This window comes from Littorina saxatilis, linkage group LG5 (genome assembly GCF_037325665.1).
Source record: "Littorina saxatilis isolate snail1 linkage group LG5, US_GU_Lsax_2.0, whole genome shotgun sequence".
NCBI lineage: Eukaryota > Metazoa > Mollusca > Gastropoda > Littorinimorpha > Littorinidae > Littorina > Littorina saxatilis.
The window spans coordinates 48,494,291-48,511,961 of record NC_090249.1 but is presented as its reverse complement, the minus strand read 5'-3'; the positions used below and the strand labels follow the sequence as shown (position 1 = coordinate 48,511,961).

The window sequence follows — 17,671 nt, the reverse complement described above, 5'->3', positions numbered from 1 at the left end:
AATGAAGAGTGTTTTGTTTTGTTTGTGTGTGTTTAGTGTGTGTGTTGTTGGGGGAAACTTCATTTTTGCTACCGCTTAAGTTTATTTTATTTTTATCAAAGAATTAGGTTTTTTATTCTTATTTTTTGGTCTTTGCTTGTTTGATAAACAAATCTCACATTAAACAGACATCACCTGGTAACTGCCAGCAATAGCTTTGTATTATGCGGGAACATCCAAATCCACGGTCAACCGTTGCTTGTCAGAATAGAAATGATGCCACGATAACACATCAAAATCACTTGAATACATGATTAGGTGTGCACTTTAACAGGTTTACAACTTGTGCAGTAACGGTCGACACGTGTGATTCTCTTTGCAGCCAAACTCAGATGTCGTCTTTGGTGGCGTTGATGAGAATGGTCCTTTTGTGACAGACGGGTAGGTGTGGTTTTTGTTCTTGTCACTGAAATCATTTTAAAACAATGCTTGGAGCAGAGCCAGACATGTTGTTGATGTGCATTTCATACCCTCCCTGCTCCCAATAAAAACAGCTTGGTCAGATCCACCCAAATTGTCTACTTCTTTGAGCCCTGAAGATTAACCAAGTTAGTAATCATTCAGTCAGTCAATCGATCAATTAATCAGGGAATTAATCAATCCATCGGTTAATCAGTGGATCGAGCGAGGAATCAAATAATCCATAAAACAATCTACCGAACAATAATTGTTTATAACGATCAATCATCAGTCTTACTCAAGACTTACTCACTCACTCAATCAGCCAATCACTCACAACCCAATTATTCGCTCGCTCACTCATTCGCTTACTAGATAAAAATCCGTCAGTCACTCAAATTCGTGCATTCATTTAGCCTCAGTTACTCACTCACTCATCCACTAACTCCCTCCCTCAGTCACTCATTATCTATGTATCTACCTGTCTATCTGTCTCTCTCTGAGTCTCTCTCTCTGTATCTATGCATATATTAAAGCTAGAAATCTTCTGATTAGACTTAGATTGGGAGTATCTCCTCTGAAAGTGCATCGATTTCGCTTTAATTTAAATGCAACCTCCGCTGATTCATCTTGTCCATTTTGTTGTGGCAGTGTTGAAGATGAAGTCCACTTTGTTTTAGTATGCCCTAAATATGCTGAGTTAAGAGAATACTATATTCCACGAAAAAACACTAGAATCCCATCATTATTTAAATTAACCTTGCTGTTTTCAAACACTAGTAAGCCGCTATTGCTACGTTTTTCTACATTTGTGACCCTCCACCACGGAATGAGTCGCATGTCACCTTTGCATGATTTTCATATTTTTACATTTCCCTAAAGAGTTTTTGTATGCTCTATCCAGTGGTGAAAACCGTTTTAGAAAAGAGCGAACACTTTTTGAGTTATAAGCCTGTGACTAAGGTGACCCTCACATTGTTTACCAGACACTCCCCGGACTTATATTAAGCCCAGCGCAGAACCGCGCGAGGTGACATGCGACTCATTTCGTGGTGGAGGGTCACATTTGTCATGAAGGCGCTTTCCATTCGTAATCCATAATCCGTAAACGAAACAGGGCGATTCTAGTAGGATGTTCTTGCTTTTGTTCACTGTGTGCATTTGTATGCTTGTGCTTGAGATGTGCTCATCTCCATGAAAAGGGCCCAAGGCCTACTCATTAAAACATTCAGACTTCAGACTTCTATCTATGCATATATTAATCCATCTATCTATGCATCCATCCACCCATCTAGCTATGCATCCAACGAAGCATTCACCAGCCATAGCACTATCTCTTTCTACCTACCTACCTACATATCTCTCTCTCTCTCTCTCTCTCTCTCTCTCTCTCTCTCTCTCTCTCTCTCTCTCTCTCTCTCTCTCTCTCTCTCTCTCTCTCTCTCTCTCTCTCTCTCTACCTACCTACCTACATTTTTTCTCTCTCTCTCTCTTTCTACCTACATATTTCTCTCTCTCTCTCTCTCTCTCTCTCTCTCTCTCTCTCTCTCTCTCTCTCTCTCTCTCTCTCTCTCTCTCTCTCTCTCTCACTTGTTCACTTGTGTACAGCTGGCTGGACGCCAAACGAGCACCCGAGGCGGCTGGTGAGAACCAGGACGCCATCCTCGTATCGGGCGGTAAGGTGGACGTGAGGACAACTCTCATCTTCACGCGCAAGCGAGTCACCGGGGACCCCCAAGACCTTGACCTGGATCAGTGCCGTTACGTCTTCTTCGCCAAGGGAGGTGACATCCGGAGCAGGACCACCATCACCAAGCACAGTTCTACCCCCTTCATCTCCAGACAGAAGATCTGCTTCGGCGTGTGCGGTGCCGGAGGTAGGAATATTGCTTTGTGTTGAGTGCCTTTAACGGCATTAGACGTTTGAATGAAATGCCACGGGAATAAATGTTTTAGTTGGAGTACGAAAATGGGTGCAATAATGTTTTAGCCGAGTTCAGCGAGTTTAGCGAAAAATAGTTTCCTGCAAACCATATTCAGCTGTTCGGAACCTTTTGTATCTCTTATAGAAAGTGTGACACTAAACAGTCAACAAGAGCTGAAGCAAAATGTTTTATTATTGAAAGTTCAACCGAGCAATGGTATTTGTGTCACGCGAGTGAACTTTCAATGATCAACGCTTCATCAACGACGTGAACATTTGATATTACATCTTCTGCACATTGACTGACATTTAAACTTCCCTGTGACAGTTTCATTATGCCATGTCTTTCTCTGTAACTACGGGCGACCAGTGTTTTATCGGGATAGCATATCATTGTATTTTCAGGACCAGAAGCAGTGACCTACATTACACCAGTGTCTGTGCGACTTGATACCGATTTCCAGCCCACGTACGAAGACAAAACTTCCAACGAGTACATGAATTTTGTCGACCAGATCAGGCCACCCGTGAGTACATCTTCTTTTTAACGTGTGTGTGTGTGTGTGTGTGTGTGTGTGTGTGTGTGTGTGTGTGTGTGTGTGTGTGTGTGTGTGTGTGTGTGTGTGTGTGTGTGTGTGTGTCAAGTTCTTGTTGAACATTACGAAATCCAAAAACAGAAAGTCTGCTAACGTTCCACATTTCAAATACATATGTGATACTCCCACGTTCCAATAACGTTCAATTCTTGTTTTTACATTTAGTCAAGTTTTGTTTGGTTCTTGTTGTTACGGTTATGCAGAGAGATATATGTATAAGCTAAACCACAATGACCACCTTTCCATGAGAACAATTCAGCTCGCCATCTCAGGCCTGGCTAGGCTAGGCTAGGCTAGGCTAGGCTAGGCTAGGCTGTTACATTGAATAAGGCCCATCCCTCCACTTGGACACATACCAAAATCACCATCCTCACTGCTTTTTGTGCAGAGTGGGAATTGTTTTTATAAACATGTATTGCATTGTTCAGTTTGATGTAAAGCGCGGAGAGCGTGGGTTAACCCCATGGTTCGCGCTATATAAGCTTGCCACTATTATTATTATTATTATTATATTATTATTATTCAATTTGTTGTTTTTTAAACACTCGTGTCTGTCAAGAAATCAATTCATAAAAAAAATCCTATTCTGCATAAAGAGCACCCACCCTTTCTGTTGATTTCGCGATTCGGTTTGAAATCCAAAATGGATCCCCTTTAAACACATAGCCAGATCTGATATAGGCAAATGAAGGGCAACACTTTCCTGAGTTGAAGGCTACCGCGTACATTTAGGGGGTAAAAGGCTATCCGTACTCATTCGCATCTTACAGAAATAGCAAGAAATGGAATAAGTTAGACGGGAAGGTCTGTGTCTTTTAGATCGGCATTGTGGATTACGTATGGCATTAGCAATTATTAGCATATTGTGAAAAAAGAAGCCTGAAAATAGAAACTGTGCTGTTTGATTTGTTGCAGTTGGAGACGCATTTCAGAACCAAACTTGGCTCAAAGTTCCAGTCCCTCGCCATCAAGGATTTAAGGTAATATACTTGATTGTGTTTGTGTATGCGTCTGTCTGGGAGTTCCTTATGTCTCTCTCTCTCTAGTCCCCTCCTCTCTTTCCGTCTGTCTCTCTCTCTCTCTAGTCCCCTCCTCTCTTTCCGTCTGTCTCTCTCTCTCTCTAGTCCCCTCCTCTCTTTCCGTCTGTCTGTCTCTCTCTCTAGTCCCCTCCTCTCTTTCCGTCTGTCTCTCTCTCTCTCTAGTCCCCTCCTCTCTTTCCGTCTGTCTCTCTCTCTAGTCCCCTCCTCTCTTTCCGTCTGTCTCTCTCTCTCTCTCTCTAGTCCCCTCCTCTCTTTCCGTCTGTCTCTCTCTCTCTCTCTCTCTCTAGTCCCCTCCTCTCTTTCCGTCTGTCTGTCTCTCTCTCTAGTCCCCTCCTCTCTTTCCGTCTGTCTCTCTCTCTCTCTAGTCCCCTCCTCTCTTTCCGTCTGTCTCTCTCTCTCTCTAGTCCCCTCCTCTCTTTCCGTCTGTCTCTCTCTCTCTCTCTAGTCCCCTCCTCTCTTTCCGTCTGTCTCTCTCTCTCTCTAGTCCCCTCCTCTCTTTCCGTCTGTCTCTCTCTCTAGTCCCCTCCTCTCTTTCCGTCTGTCTCTCTCTCTCTCTCTAGTCCCCTCCTCTCTTTCCGTCTGTCTCTCTCTCTCTCTAGTCCCCTCCTCTCTTTCCGTCTGTCTGTCTCTCTCTAGTCCCCTCCTCTCTGTCTCTCTCTCTCTCTAGTCCCCTCCTCTCTTTCCGTCTGTCTCTCTCTCTCGCTAGTCCCCTCCTCTCTTTCCGTCTGTCTCTCTCTCTCTCTAGTCCCCTCCTCTCTTTCCGTCTGTCTCTCTCTCTAGTCCCCTCCTCTCTTTCCGTCTGTCTCTCTCTCTCTCTAGTCCCCTCCTCTCTTTCCGTCTGTCTCTCTCTCTCTCTAGTCCCCTCATCTCTTTCCGTCTGTCTTTCTCTCTCTCTAGTCCCCTCCTCTCTTTCCGTCTGTCTCTCTCTCTCTCTAGTCCCCTCCTCTCTTTCCGTCTGTCTCTCTCTCTCTCTAGTCCCCTCCTCTCTTTCCGTCTGTCTCTCTCTCTCTCTAGTCCCCTCCTCTCTTCCCGTCTGTCTCTCTCTCTCTCTAGTCCCCTCATCTCTTTCCGTCTGTCTTTCTCTCTCTCTAGTCCCCTCCTCTCTTTCCGTCTGTCTCTCTCTCTCTCTCTAGTCCCCTCCTCTCTTTCCGTCTGTCTCTCTCTCTCTCTAGTCCCCTCCTCTCTTTCCGTCTGTCTCTCTCTCTAGTCCCCTCCTCTCTTTCCGTCTGTCTCTCTCTCTCTCTAGTCCCCTCCTCTCTTTCCGTCTGTCTCTCTCTCTCTCTCTAGTCCCCTCATCTCTTTCCGTCTGTCTCTCTCTCTCTCTAGTCCCCTCCTCTCTTTCCGTATGTCTCTCTCTCTCTCTCTAGTCCCCTCCTCTCTTTCCGTCTGTCTCTCTCTCTCTCTAGTCCCCTCCTCTCTTTCCGTCTGTCTCTCTCTCTAGTCCCCTCCTCTCTTTCCGTCTGTCTCTCTCTCTCTCTCTAGTCCCCTCCTCTCTTTCCGTCTGTCTCTCTCTCTCTCTCTAGTCCCCTCCTCTCTTTCCGTCTGTCTCTCTCTCTCTAGTCCCCTCCTCTCTTTCCGTCTGTCTGTCTCTCTCTCTCTAGTCCCCTCCTCTCTTTCCGTCTGTCTCTCTCTCTCTCTAGTCCCCTCCTCTCTTTCCGTCTGTCTCTCTCTCTCTCTCTCTAGTCCCCTCCTCTCTTTCGGTCTGTCTCTCTCTCTCTAGTCCCCTCCTCTCTTTCCGTCTGTCTCTCTCTCTCTCTCTCTAGTCCCCTCCTCTCTTTCCGTCTGTCTCTCTCTCTAGTCCCCTCCTCTCTTTCCGTCTGTGTCTCTCTCTCTCTCTAGTCCCCTCCTCTCTTTCTGTCTGTCTGTCTCTCTCTCTCTAGTCCCCTCCTCTCTTTCCGTCTGTCTCTCTCTCTCTCTAGTCCCCTCCTCTCTTTCCGTCTGTCTCTCTCTCTAGTCCCCTCCTCTCTTTCCGTCTGTCTCTCTCTCTCTCTCTCTAGTCCCCTCCTCTGTTTCCGTCTGTCTCTCTCTCTCTCTAGTCCCCTCCTCTCTTTCCGTCTGTCTCTCTCTCTCTCTCTAGTCCCCTCCTCTCTTTCCGTCTGTCTCTCTCTCTCTCTCTCTAGTCCCCTCCTCTGTTTCCGTCTGTCTCTCTCTCTCTAGTCCCCTCCTCTCTTTCCGTCTGTCTGTCTCTCTCTCTCTCTCTCTCTAGTCCCCTCCTCTCTTTCCGTCTGTCTCTCTCTCTAGTCCCCTCCTCTCTTTCCGTCTGTCTCTCTCTCTCTCTCTCTAGTCCCCTCCTCTCTTTCTGTCTGTCTGTCTCTCTCTCTCTAGTCCCCTCCTCTCTTTCCGTCTGTCTCTCTCTCTCTCTAGTCCCCTCCTCTCTTTCCGTCTGTCTCTCTCTCTAGTCCCCTCCTCTCTTTCCGTCTGTCTGTCTCTCTCTCTCTCTAGTCCCCTCCTCTCTTTCCGTCTGTCTCTCTCTCTCTCTAGTCCCCTCCTCTCTTTCCGTCTGTCTCTCTCTCTCTCTAGTCCCCTCCTCTCTTTCCGTCTGTCTCTCTCTCTCTCTAGTCCCCTCCTCTCTTTCCGTCTGTCTCTCTCTCTAGTCCCCTCCTCTCTTTCCGTCTGTCTCTCTCTCTCTCTCTAGTCCCCTCCTCTCTTTCCGTCTGTCTCTCTCTCTCTATCATTCTCTCTCTCTCTCTCTCAGACCCCCACCCCCTCTTCTTAGTTGTATATAAGGATACGTTGAGGAAAAAGGCGTAATCATAAGCTTTTGTCTTTGTAAAATGTTATAATGTTCTTTTTTACAAACTGCATAAAGCCACTGTAACCTCACTGGCTAGGAAGTGTCTTCGTGGACTCTTTGGTCTTGGTGAGATTTCTCATTTTAAGGGGAGAGGTGGCACGAAAAATGAAATCTGAATATTTGTAAGTTTTCTTTGAAGTTTAGGGGTACTTTATAGAAAGAAAGCATAAAAAAGCACCTGCATGCCCATTTTTTGACCAAGCAAGTAATATTTTCACAAAAAAATACCAATTTCTTCAAAAAAATACGAAAATTACACACCACGCCCCATGAAATTCAAAAGACATTTTTGAAGCTACAGGCTTCAAATGCAGTGAAAATTACTCCCAGATATCAGTTTCAGACTTATACAGAGCCATTTTGACCAAATTACCCCAGTTCGAATTCAGCAGCATAAATTGAGAGATATAAATTTTTGCCCCCAAAATACCCAATCAGGCTTATATTATATTCTCTAAAAAAAAATTTTGATGGGTTTTACAAAAACCGCTCTGTAAGAGTCTGGCAAAATCAAATTTTACTCCTGTAAAAAAAAAATTATAACTCTACAACAAGTAGTTCTGACGAAATATCATTTCCCGCGTTGATACCGTCCTTGAAAACCCATATTCAGAGAAAAATGCATTTGAAAGTTTGTAAAGTGTTTCTTTACACATTATGAAGACACATTGCTGAAAAAAGAGTCTGGGTGTGTTCATGTATTGTTCCGAGTCTTCTTCAAATGATGTTGGTACTTATTCCCCTCCATCCCCCATCAGTCCAGCACCGTACACCTCCCCCTCCTGGTCTTCTCGCTGCTCCAGCTGACGTTGACGACCAGCACATCTTGCCCTACGAGCTGCTGCAGCGGCCACATCTGTTGCTCTCTCCGCCTTCTGGACCCTCATCTTGTCTTTTTTGGCCAAAGCAGAATGAGTAAGCTCAGTAATTGGCAAGTTCATGTGGTCCATGACCTGTGCCACCTGTTGAACTTTGCGACAGCCTCAGCGGTGGCTGCTTCCACCCGGTCTTTCCCAACAAAGACTTCTTTGGGGCAGTGTCCCCACATGACATTGTGGAGAGACTCATTACTGTTCTGAGTCTTGCCATGGGCCACGCGCTTGAGAAGAATGGGATTTGTCATTCTCCTGTAGATGGGCAGAACAGCATGTGATACTTCCCTGGACAAGGCAGTGCCGTTGTGCCCTGCGTGTGGAGGTGGTGGTTGCCCTTCTGCCCTGGCTCTTTGAAAAAAGCACCATGAGGCTGGCCCGGCTGGACATCTGTCGTGGTGAGGGTCCTCGTCAGTTGAAGTCACATGGAAGAAAGTGGCCCAGATCGCCTGCTCCATGGCTCGCTGATCTTCAAGGTTGTTGAGGATCGCGCCACGGAAGTAGTTTTGCAAGCGTTGACACTTTTCCTTGGTTAGTCGCCCCTCCCCTCTTCCACCAAGCCTTCCATCCTTTGCTGCCTTGCGGAGAGCTGTGCCCATTCTCTTGGGGAGGTGGTTGGTACATTCCAGCTTGGTGATGGGACGTGTGGGACCGTAGGGCTGAGCTGCAGCCAGAGCATTGAACGCTGTGGAATCTCCGTCCGACAGCATAGTTCTGTACCTGAGGTTGTGACGCTCAACAGACCTGCAGCATAGAAAAATTAAAAAAAACTTAGTGTGAAGTACTGGCTGGATAACTACTGTCTTGAAAAAAAATATGAAAAAGACTGGGGTTCATGGGCCAACAAGGTCCTGGTGAGATACAGACGCAGACCCACGAATGAAAATGATTTTGGATATTACTTTAGTGAAGAGTATCAGGAGGCCTCTCCCAGCAGAAAATGTATACATGTATTATTATTACTGGAAAGTGTGCCAATTTACATTGGCTTGTGTACTAAGTGTGTATAAAGTGATCTTTTCATAGAGGGTGAACATTTAACTTGTACTTGTTAGAATATATGTATACATACACACATCTCTCTCCCTCTCTCTCTCACACACACACACACACACACACACACACACACACACACACACACACACACACACACACACACACACACACTGACAATGAGTTTGATCCCAACTTGTTTGGGACACTTTTTCTTTCCAATAGAAAAGTTGTCAGGTTTCCTCTGAAATTTGCAGATTCAATAAAAAAAATGTCCCAGCCTAGCTGATCCTTCAGGACATTGTGAACATTTAATGATTTATCAACAAAAGAAAATGTATTTGTGAAGGGTTTGTGGACAGTGTTTTGTTGCAAAAATATGTGCTTCTGTGTTGTGTTTTGTTGGTCTTCATCTTTCTTTGTAAAGAAAAACAAACACCCACAATGTACCATGCTTTATACAATTTTAAATAAAATTTACTTTTTAGCGCAACCTTATTCATGTTGTCTTATTATGTATTTGAAAATAAAGGATATAGGGAAGAGTGTATAGGCTATTAGAACAATATTCTTACCTTCCCCACAACTCCAAGGCTGCGTCCCTCTCCATAGACTTGGCAGATCCCTCATGGTTAATGCTGCAGTCAGGCTGGTGAAGCTGCTTCCACTGTAGTTGCTCGGCAGCGGTCATCCCCTCTAGTTTTTCTTTGTTCATCGCACATGTGTGACAGTATGTGGATTTCACACAGAAGTCCAGCACATACCCAGTCAGAACATCAACAACAACGCCAACTCCATAGTGTGAGGAAAATCCTCTCTTGTGCCATGTACCATCAAAGGCCACATCCACCCAGAGAATGCCATCATCATCTTCCCAAGCACCGTCTTCCTCACCATCATCATTCACAGCATTCACTCTGCCTTGAGGAAATGTTTCCCTGTAGGCTTCCCTCACAAACTCCACTGTTTCGTTAAGTGTGGCATCTGTAGCTTCCACAATGCTGGCATTGACTCGTTTGTCTATGCGATGATAGGAACTCTTGTTCATCGCTGGCATTCCAAAGACTGTGCACAGTTTGTCCACACTGGAGTATCCACTCCTATCTCATGAGAGTATAGCACAATCTCTTTGTTCACTTCAAAGGGAACATTTTGTCTGTGGTTGAGGTTGTTTTCTTTTGGCGACGAATACTCTGTGCGTGAATACTGGCAGCTGTCGCAACACAGCACTAGTTTTTGTGACAAGCCCATCGAGTCACCAACTCGAATTGTCACATGTCCTGCCTCGCACTCCGGGCACTTCACATCAGAGAGAAGCGAGTTCTCAGTTCAACTGACTGCACTCGGCAAAACACCACGAACGGCGATTTAGCTCAGCTGGTGGTTGAGCATTCGGGTCGATGCCTGCACCACTAAATCTCCTCAGTTTCGTCGCCGAAGCAGAAATACCTTCGATTTGAGGCTGATTACGGTTCACATCGCCCAAAACTGGCCGAGGTTCGACTCCGAGTCGATTCGAAACATACGCGTCACCACTATCTCTCAAAACAACTGTCTCTGCTCTGCCAACTTCAGGCGCGTTCTCGTCGCCTGCTGGTTTTTCCTTCCTCGTTGTTCGAGCATCTGAAAGCTGATTCTTCCTTTTGCGTTGGGAAGATCCTTGCGAATTTCGGAGTAGACATTGCTGGTTGATAGTTGATATTGAGTTACGTGGAATCGACACTGTGTTTACAACGGATAAGGCAGTTTGCGCATGCGCGTCACTGTGGTCATTGGCAACGACCAACCAGAGAAGTTTCTCAAAGGTTAGAGGTTGTTCTCATGAATATTCATATTACTGTCTGAAAAAGTTGATGCGCGATCCGGCCGTTGTACGGAAATAACGGACTGTTCGTGTCTATTTTTAACGTTCACAGAAAACGGGAATTCCCGCTCAACCGTTCGATGTGTTACTGCCAAGCTTATTCGGGGAATCGTGGTTGTTGCAAGGACTTGAAAACATAAATTGTTCAGCAATTTCTCACACTCGCTGCACTCACACATGTACACATACTTTGAAAATCACCACTTTATTGCAAAATAAACGATGAAATTGACAAAATAAACAACACACAGTGATTCTATGATGTTCAAAGTACCTGAAAAAAACAAAAACCAAAAACACGTTTTTGAACAAATGTTTGCTAAAATTCCGTGCCACCTCTGCCCTTAAGATGGTCAGCCTAATCGTTTACACTATATGGGCTGTGCTACAAACCGTGTCTATCACCTTACAGACAGGGGAGCGTCATCGTGAACTTTGAGGTGCTGACAAAGAGCGAGGGCACGGCCCAGGAGGTCCAGCAAGAAGTGCAGACCGCCGCACAGCCCCTGGCTCAGCAGCAAATCGCCAACTACAATGCCACGAATGTCGTTGTCGCTGAAAGCTACAAAGGTATGTTTGTGGTTATGGTAGCGCTAGGTACAGTGTAACCCAGACCTTCCTTACAGTGCCACGGAGGTCGTGGTCAATAACACCTACATAGGTCAGTTTGTGGTTATGGTAACGCTAGGTACAGTACAACTCCCACCCCCCCCCCCCCCCCCCGTACAGTGCCACGGAGGTCGTGGTCAATGACACCTCCATAGGTCAGTTTGTGGTTATGGTAGCGCTAGTTACAGTGTAACCCCCACCTTCCTTACAGTGCCACGGAGGTCGTGGTCAATAACACCTACATAGGTCAGTTTGTGGTTATGGTAACGCTAGGTACAGTACAACTCCCACCCCCCTTAGTGCCACTGTATAATGTACATCGGTACAGAGGAACCTCACATAACGACCTCTCTACTCACTGGTGTTTCTCTGACGGATTTTATGTCCTCACTATTTCTTACCTCTATTTTACGACTCCCTTTCGCACCAAAACTACCAAATCATATCTCCCAATCCTGTCTTGTGGATGCAGTATCATCAATCTATAAAAAGTACCACATTACTTGATGTCATATCTCCTTAAATTTCGTTTAGTTGTTTCAAAATCATACATTTACCAAAAACTACCAATTCATCTCCATATATCCCGTCTTCTGGCTTCACAGCATCATAAGCTTACCAAAATTACCAAACTACTTGGTGTCGTATCTCATTAACTACTAAACTGCTTGGTGTCGTATCTAATTAAATCACATCTTGCTTAATTTGCAGCGCCATCTTCTGGGGACGCGGGCACTCACACACACGCTGAGCTGCTGACGGAGACAGAGATCATCATCATCGCCGTGGTTCTCGCTCTCATCGCTGTCGCTCTTCTCGTGGGTATCTGCAAGTTCTGGGAGTCGCGGCGCGCCCGGAGTAATGATGTGAGTTGACTGTAGCTTACTACTATTACTATTCCTACTGAATAACCTGTTCAACCCTAACAGATCTGTCGAAGGTTGTACACAGACCGAGAGCATCCTTTCACGTGTACTCATACAGAAAGTCAAGAGCATGTCTGCCTTCTGTGCAAAACGTTGTTGTTGTTGTTGTTGTTGTTGTTGTTGTTGTTGTTGTTGTTGTGAATGACAGCATCCTGCCACTTAAACACATGCAACAAAACCAGAAGCCTCTCTGCCTTGTGTGCAAAATGTTGTTGTTGTTGTTGTTGTTGTTGTAGCTGAAAGTAGGGAGGAGGATGAGAGGGTAAGGAAAACGTGTCCATTCATCCGTAGATCTATCTACCTGTCCATCCGTCTGTGTATGTATATGTATATGATTAATGTATGTATGGGTGTACGTCTGTCTCTGTGTTTGTCTATCTATCCATCCATTTCTATCTCTCTCTCTCTCTCTCCCATTCCACTTCTCCACCAACCCATCCATCCATATATCCATCTCTCTCTCTCTCTCTCTCTCTCTCTCTCTCTCTCCTCTCTCTCCTCTCTCTCTCTCTCTCTCTCTCTCTCTTTCTCTCTCTCTCTCTCTCTCTCTCCCCCTCATTCCGCTTCTCCACCAACCCGTCCATCCATCCATCATATCACATTTCTGATCTTCTTATCTTCCACAGAAGCAGCGAGTGATGAAGGCCGATTCCAGCTCTCAGTCCAGCGGCAGCGGATCGGGAGGGTCCGGCAGCGCAGGTGACCGGAAGAGCGTCAAGGAAGGAATGATGAGCTACGGCCAGTTCATGGCCACTGCCCACGACAACGGTGACCACAAGGCTCCGCCCCACTACCCGGCCTTCAACAACCCCGGCTATGAAGCGGCCGGGTACAAGAATGTGCCTTGAAAGTTGAAATAAAGAAGGAAGGGTGGGGAGGGGTGAGTGAGGGTGGGGAGGGTTGGAAGTGTGATGGGAGAGGAGGGAAATGTGTTTTGACCACAAACAACCGCCTGCCCCCCCCCCCCCCACCCCCCCTCCTACCCGGCCTTAAACAACCCCGGCTATGAGACGGCCGGCTACAAGACTGTGCCTTGAAAGTAGAAATAAAGAAGGAAGGGTGGGGAGGGGTGGGTGAGGGGGTGGAAGTGTAATGGGGTAGGATAGAAGTGTGTTTTGAATTGTTTTTGTTAAAGGACCGCTGAATTGTAAACGTTTCAATATCAGTTTAAACCTACTTTGAATATTGATCTTCCTTACAGTGATTGTACTTAGGTCGTTTTCGGTGCCAGCTTGATATTTAAATACTTCAGATTAATATTTTGTGTGTGTGTCAGTGTTTGCTGCACAACTGACTGATAAACGTTTCAATGTCGGTTAAAAAAAATCCTTTGAGTGGAAGGGAATATTTTTTTAACATTTTGTTTTGAATGACAACTGACGTTGACATTGTTTAAAAAGGGGGATAATTGTTTGAGATTTGTTAAGACCAGGGGGCGGGGCGGGGCGGGGCGGGGTAATGTACCGAAATATACATATCTTGTTCTGAATGTTTTTGTCTTCGCTGTCATCTGGTTTGATATTTGCATACTGTATAACTTATAGCTGATAATGTTTGTTAATTGCAAAATCTTTTGGAATGTTGTTCTCACTGTGTACAGTTTTGGTAGGGCTTTTTTACATTATCACCAACGCCTACGATAAAACAAAAAATCGAAAGATACTTACTTTTGACCATCTTTCGCTTTGGTATATTGTGCATAGTTAAAATGCTTAGTTCTTTAGTTCTTTCATCTGCTAGTCATCACAAGAAAGATTTTAATCAACAAAGGACTTTCTATGATTGATGCATGCTTTAAGTAATAATGATCAGAAAGTTCATAGTTGGCTTGTCTATTTATGAAAACCAACAAATAAATGTTTTAGCTACTGTGGTCATTTAGGATTTTTAAAAACACACAACTAAATCCGACTCAAAACCCTGGAAAAGGGTTCGTTTCTGCTTTTCATTTTCTTGCTATTTTTTCCTTTCTTTTCGTTTAACCTCGGGATTGTATTTATTTGGATTATATTCTAGCACGAAAGGAGGAGAGGACACGTGATCCACATTTGTAAATCCACCAATGAAAACATGTTCACTGATTGTCTTGCCCACTTTTTAATTCACAAATATCTGACGCATTTCTTTCGCTGGATTGTCGTTACTTTTTTTTTTTAATTTTGTGTTTGTATGTTGTTGTTTTTTAAACAACAAGCATAGTTAATTTCTGGAACGTTCAATCATTAATGAAATGAAAAGTCCACTGCAAAGACTAGTTCCAAGGTCTAGTGAATTTGTCTTTTCGTCAGTGATTAAACGTTGTGTATATTAGCCATATGTGTTCTTCTTTTCTGTCCCTTTCTGACATTTTATTTTATTTAGGGGCAACAAAATGACCGATGATGTGTTTAAGTGGGTCAATTGTGTGAATATTAATTCATCTTCAATGGTATATATAACTGCACTATAATATTCATTTTACGGGTAGATTGAACTCGGCAGCCCGGTAAAGCAATCAATCTAGGAGAGCGAACACTCTGATATAAAAACAAGCTGAAGTCGGATGTGCTGGGCCTGACTTGTCAGGCGCGTTACGGCAGCACAACGCATCTACGCTCACATGAGCGAACGACGAAGAAGAAGAAGAATATTCTTTTTCTGTGTAAAAAGGCTGTCTCTTGCAGTTTTTCTTCTCTGTTTAATTCATTCATTTTCTGTCACCTAATGGAAAGCCATTTTGCTGTTGATGTTTTTCTTTTCTATTTTATCTTTGCTCATTTTTGTATTATTTTGCTTTCAGTGATATTAACCAGCGCACTCTATGATTCCATGTGAACGTTTTTGACTTTGTCTTTTTTTCATTTGTTTCTTTTTCTGTGTCTTTTTACATTTAGTCAAGTTTTGACTAAATGTTTTAACATAGAGGGGGGAATCGAGACGAGGGTCGTGATGTATGTGTGTGTGTGTGTGTGTGTGTTGAGCGATTCAGAGAAAACTACCGGACCGATCTTCATGAAACTTGACATGAGAGATCCTGAGTATGGTATCTCCAGACGTTTTTTCATTTTTTCGATAAAGGTTTTTGATGACGTCATATCCGGCTTTTCGTGAAAATTGAGGCGGCACTGTCACGCTCTCATTTTTCAACCATTGTTTGAAATTTTGGTCAAGGAATCTTCGACGAACCCCGGACTTTGGTATTGCATTTCAGCTTGGAGGATTAAAAATTAATTAATGAGTTTGCTCATTAAAGTTGTCATTAAAATCGATTTTTCGCAAACAGATTTAAAATTGATTGCATCGTATAATTCATCACATTCTGAATCTAAAAATATATGTATATGTCATGTTTACTCTTAAAGTGTGATCACAATTAACGAAAATAGAATAATTAGTCTTACGATTAAAATTTAAGAAATCGATCCAAAAATGATGTCATCTTATTCGTGATCATTTCCTGATTCCAAAAACATATAGATATGATAGGTTGTATTCAAAACAAGCTCAGAAGGTTAACAAGAATACAGAAAAGCGCGCTTTCCTGCTCAGCACAATACGCTATTCTGACGTGTTAATTTCACTGCGTTTTGCAAGTGGGAGGTGAGCGATTTCCTTCTCGCGGGGATTGACGAAGCTGGTCTTGGTGAAATATTACAGTGCGTTCAGTTTCATTCCGTGAGTTCGACAGCTTGACTAAATGTAGTAATTTCGCCTTACGCGACTTGTTTAAAAATTGTAGTCAATCAAAACTCTTAAAAGACAGTGCAATTGTGCATAGCAGGCTCATTCTGCTATTAAGGAGAAAAAAAGCAAGAACATCTTTAGTTTAGAAGATGTTTCTTGCTTGAGCTATTTCGTTTTGAAAATTCATTCACAAAAGCCTGTATGTCGAGCAATACTGTAATTTTTCAGATGCATCAACAAAATTTGAAAAATTAATCACCTTGAAGTTTTCCTTGCATTCTTGCTTGCTTACAGGCACCTTAATTTTATACAGTTGTGATATTTAATTTAGTTTCTACTGTTTTTTGTGTTACTCTTTTGAAAAAACACCGTTTTGGTTTAATCGTAGAAAGACATTCATTGCCCATCACATCTCCAAATTAAAGATTTATAATATAATATTCCAGGATAAGGAAATAAGAAATATAGAGTGTCCTTTATTGTTTATGGAGATTTCTAACAAAGCGTGCATCAGTAAGTTCAAAGAGTCTAAATATCAGTATATGTGTACTGTGTTCACATCGGTTTAAAAACAAAATTAGTTCATTCTTTTCAATAGTCTTTCATTTATTTTATTTTTGTTGTTGCTTGTTGTTTTTGTGGGTTTTTTTGTGTGTGGAAGTAAACACATAACTGTTCATAAACAAACACCCTTGCAGAGATACTTCCATTTCTGAAAGACTATTCTTTTATTCATTGTAGCTTGTTCAGAAGCACCTTTGTAAAATACCAGTAGTCTTCTTTGCTGTGGTGACATTTTCTTTCTGTGTCTCATTTGTAAAATAAAAATGTTTGTTTCATAAAACATGTCTGCCTGTTTGTGTGTGTGTGTGTGTGTGTGTGTGTGTGTGTGTGTGTGTGACCTCAGCTATTTACTGTTCGTTGCTCTCTCTCTCCCCCCCCCCCCCTCTCTCTCGGTGCACTCTCTCTCTCGGTGCACCCCCCCCCCTCTCTCCCTCTCTCTCGTTACAAGCTAACTGTCGTAATGTTTTAACACGCTTATAGATTAGGTACGGACATGTGAGTAGCCTACACACACGTACACAGTCCGACAACAACACAGTCTAATGGAATTAACACGTAATTTGAAAGGAAAAGCAAATTAGACAAAAGAAGTTGAAAACAGGCAAGATAAAATCTTTACCTTTTTATCCAGCTAAGGCACTTTGGCCAGAGCTTTCGATCCCAAAACACAAACGCGAAAGTCGACAATGCAAATCCAACGAAAGCGAGGTTCATAGTCAACTGAATGGTAAGTTCCATATTCCGTTTGAAAATTGAATACGGCAAAACGCCGAACATACCGTTTTCATTTTTTTGCATCGAAACGTTCCCACGTCTTCTGTTAAAAAAACGCACCGAAGGATTCAAGTCATTGTCAAATTAAGCCGTAATGACCATCGCAGGCCGCCAAATCTGACGCAATAAAAAATCCACGGATTGTGAACCCGAACGCGTCAAAGCAAAGACCAACGAAACTTGATCTTTGCAGCAGAGAGGTCGGGGGAGGGGGCAAGGGTGACACTTACTTGTTGTTTTATTCTCGTCCTGATATCCTCGAGTCCTCGGTCCAAACGGTTTACTTACCTCAAAGGAGCTAAAACGGCATTGCACAAAACAAGCCAATAATATGAAACGAGATAGGAAGATAAGACTATACAACACAACACAAACAAAACGTCAAAGCACAAAACAAGACAGGAACACAAAACCACACAACGCAAGACAATCAAAACACAAAACAAAACAAAACTAAACGAGACAGGCAAACAAGACCACACAACACAAGACAATCAGAACAACATCACAAGACAAAAGCATAACGTCACGATCATAAGAAAACTGCATTTAATTATCTCATTTTTTGAAGTTTTGAGAAAAACAGGAATTTGAAAAAGGTTCAAGTCAAGGCG

At 43.5% G+C, this 17,671-nt stretch overlaps 2 protein-coding genes across 2 annotated transcripts in view; one reads left to right on the top strand and one right to left on the bottom strand.

Moving 5' to 3' along the window:
- LOC138967341 (uncharacterized) overlaps positions 1-16,563 on the top strand; it is a gene marked incomplete in the record, with an annotated part of 87,261 nt that extends 70,698 nt beyond the window's left edge. The window contains 7 exon segments of the mRNA XM_070339867.1: positions 362-420; positions 2,047-2,315; positions 2,768-2,889; positions 3,874-3,938; positions 10,934-11,091; positions 11,842-11,996; positions 12,683-16,563. Of these exon segments, the coding sequence (XP_070195968.1) occupies positions 362-420; positions 2,047-2,315; positions 2,768-2,889; positions 3,874-3,938; positions 10,934-11,091; positions 11,842-11,996; positions 12,683-12,904 (1,050 nt within the window).
- Positions 7,059-10,863, bottom strand: LOC138967340 (uncharacterized). Its single transcript, XM_070339866.1, has 2 exons — positions 9,233-10,863; positions 7,059-8,408 (listed from the first exon to the last, which is right to left on the bottom strand). The coding sequence occupies exons 1-2, from the start codon at positions 9,712-9,714 to the stop codon at positions 7,730-7,732; spliced, it is 1,161 nt and encodes a 386-aa protein (XP_070195967.1). The 5' UTR covers positions 9,715-10,863; the 3' UTR covers positions 7,059-7,729.
- Positions 16,564-17,671: the final 1,108 nt, after the last annotated feature.

Excerpts from the sequence above, each read along its gene's own strand:
- LOC138967340 (XM_070339866.1), bottom strand. The coding sequence starts at position 9,714 with ATGCCAGCGATGAACAAGAGTTCCTATCATCGCATAGACAAACGAGTC. Across the intron at positions 8,409-9,232 it reads GCCTTGGAGTTGTGGGGAAG|GTCTGTTGAGCGTCACAACC; the intron begins GTAAGAATATTG and ends TCTATGCTGCAG.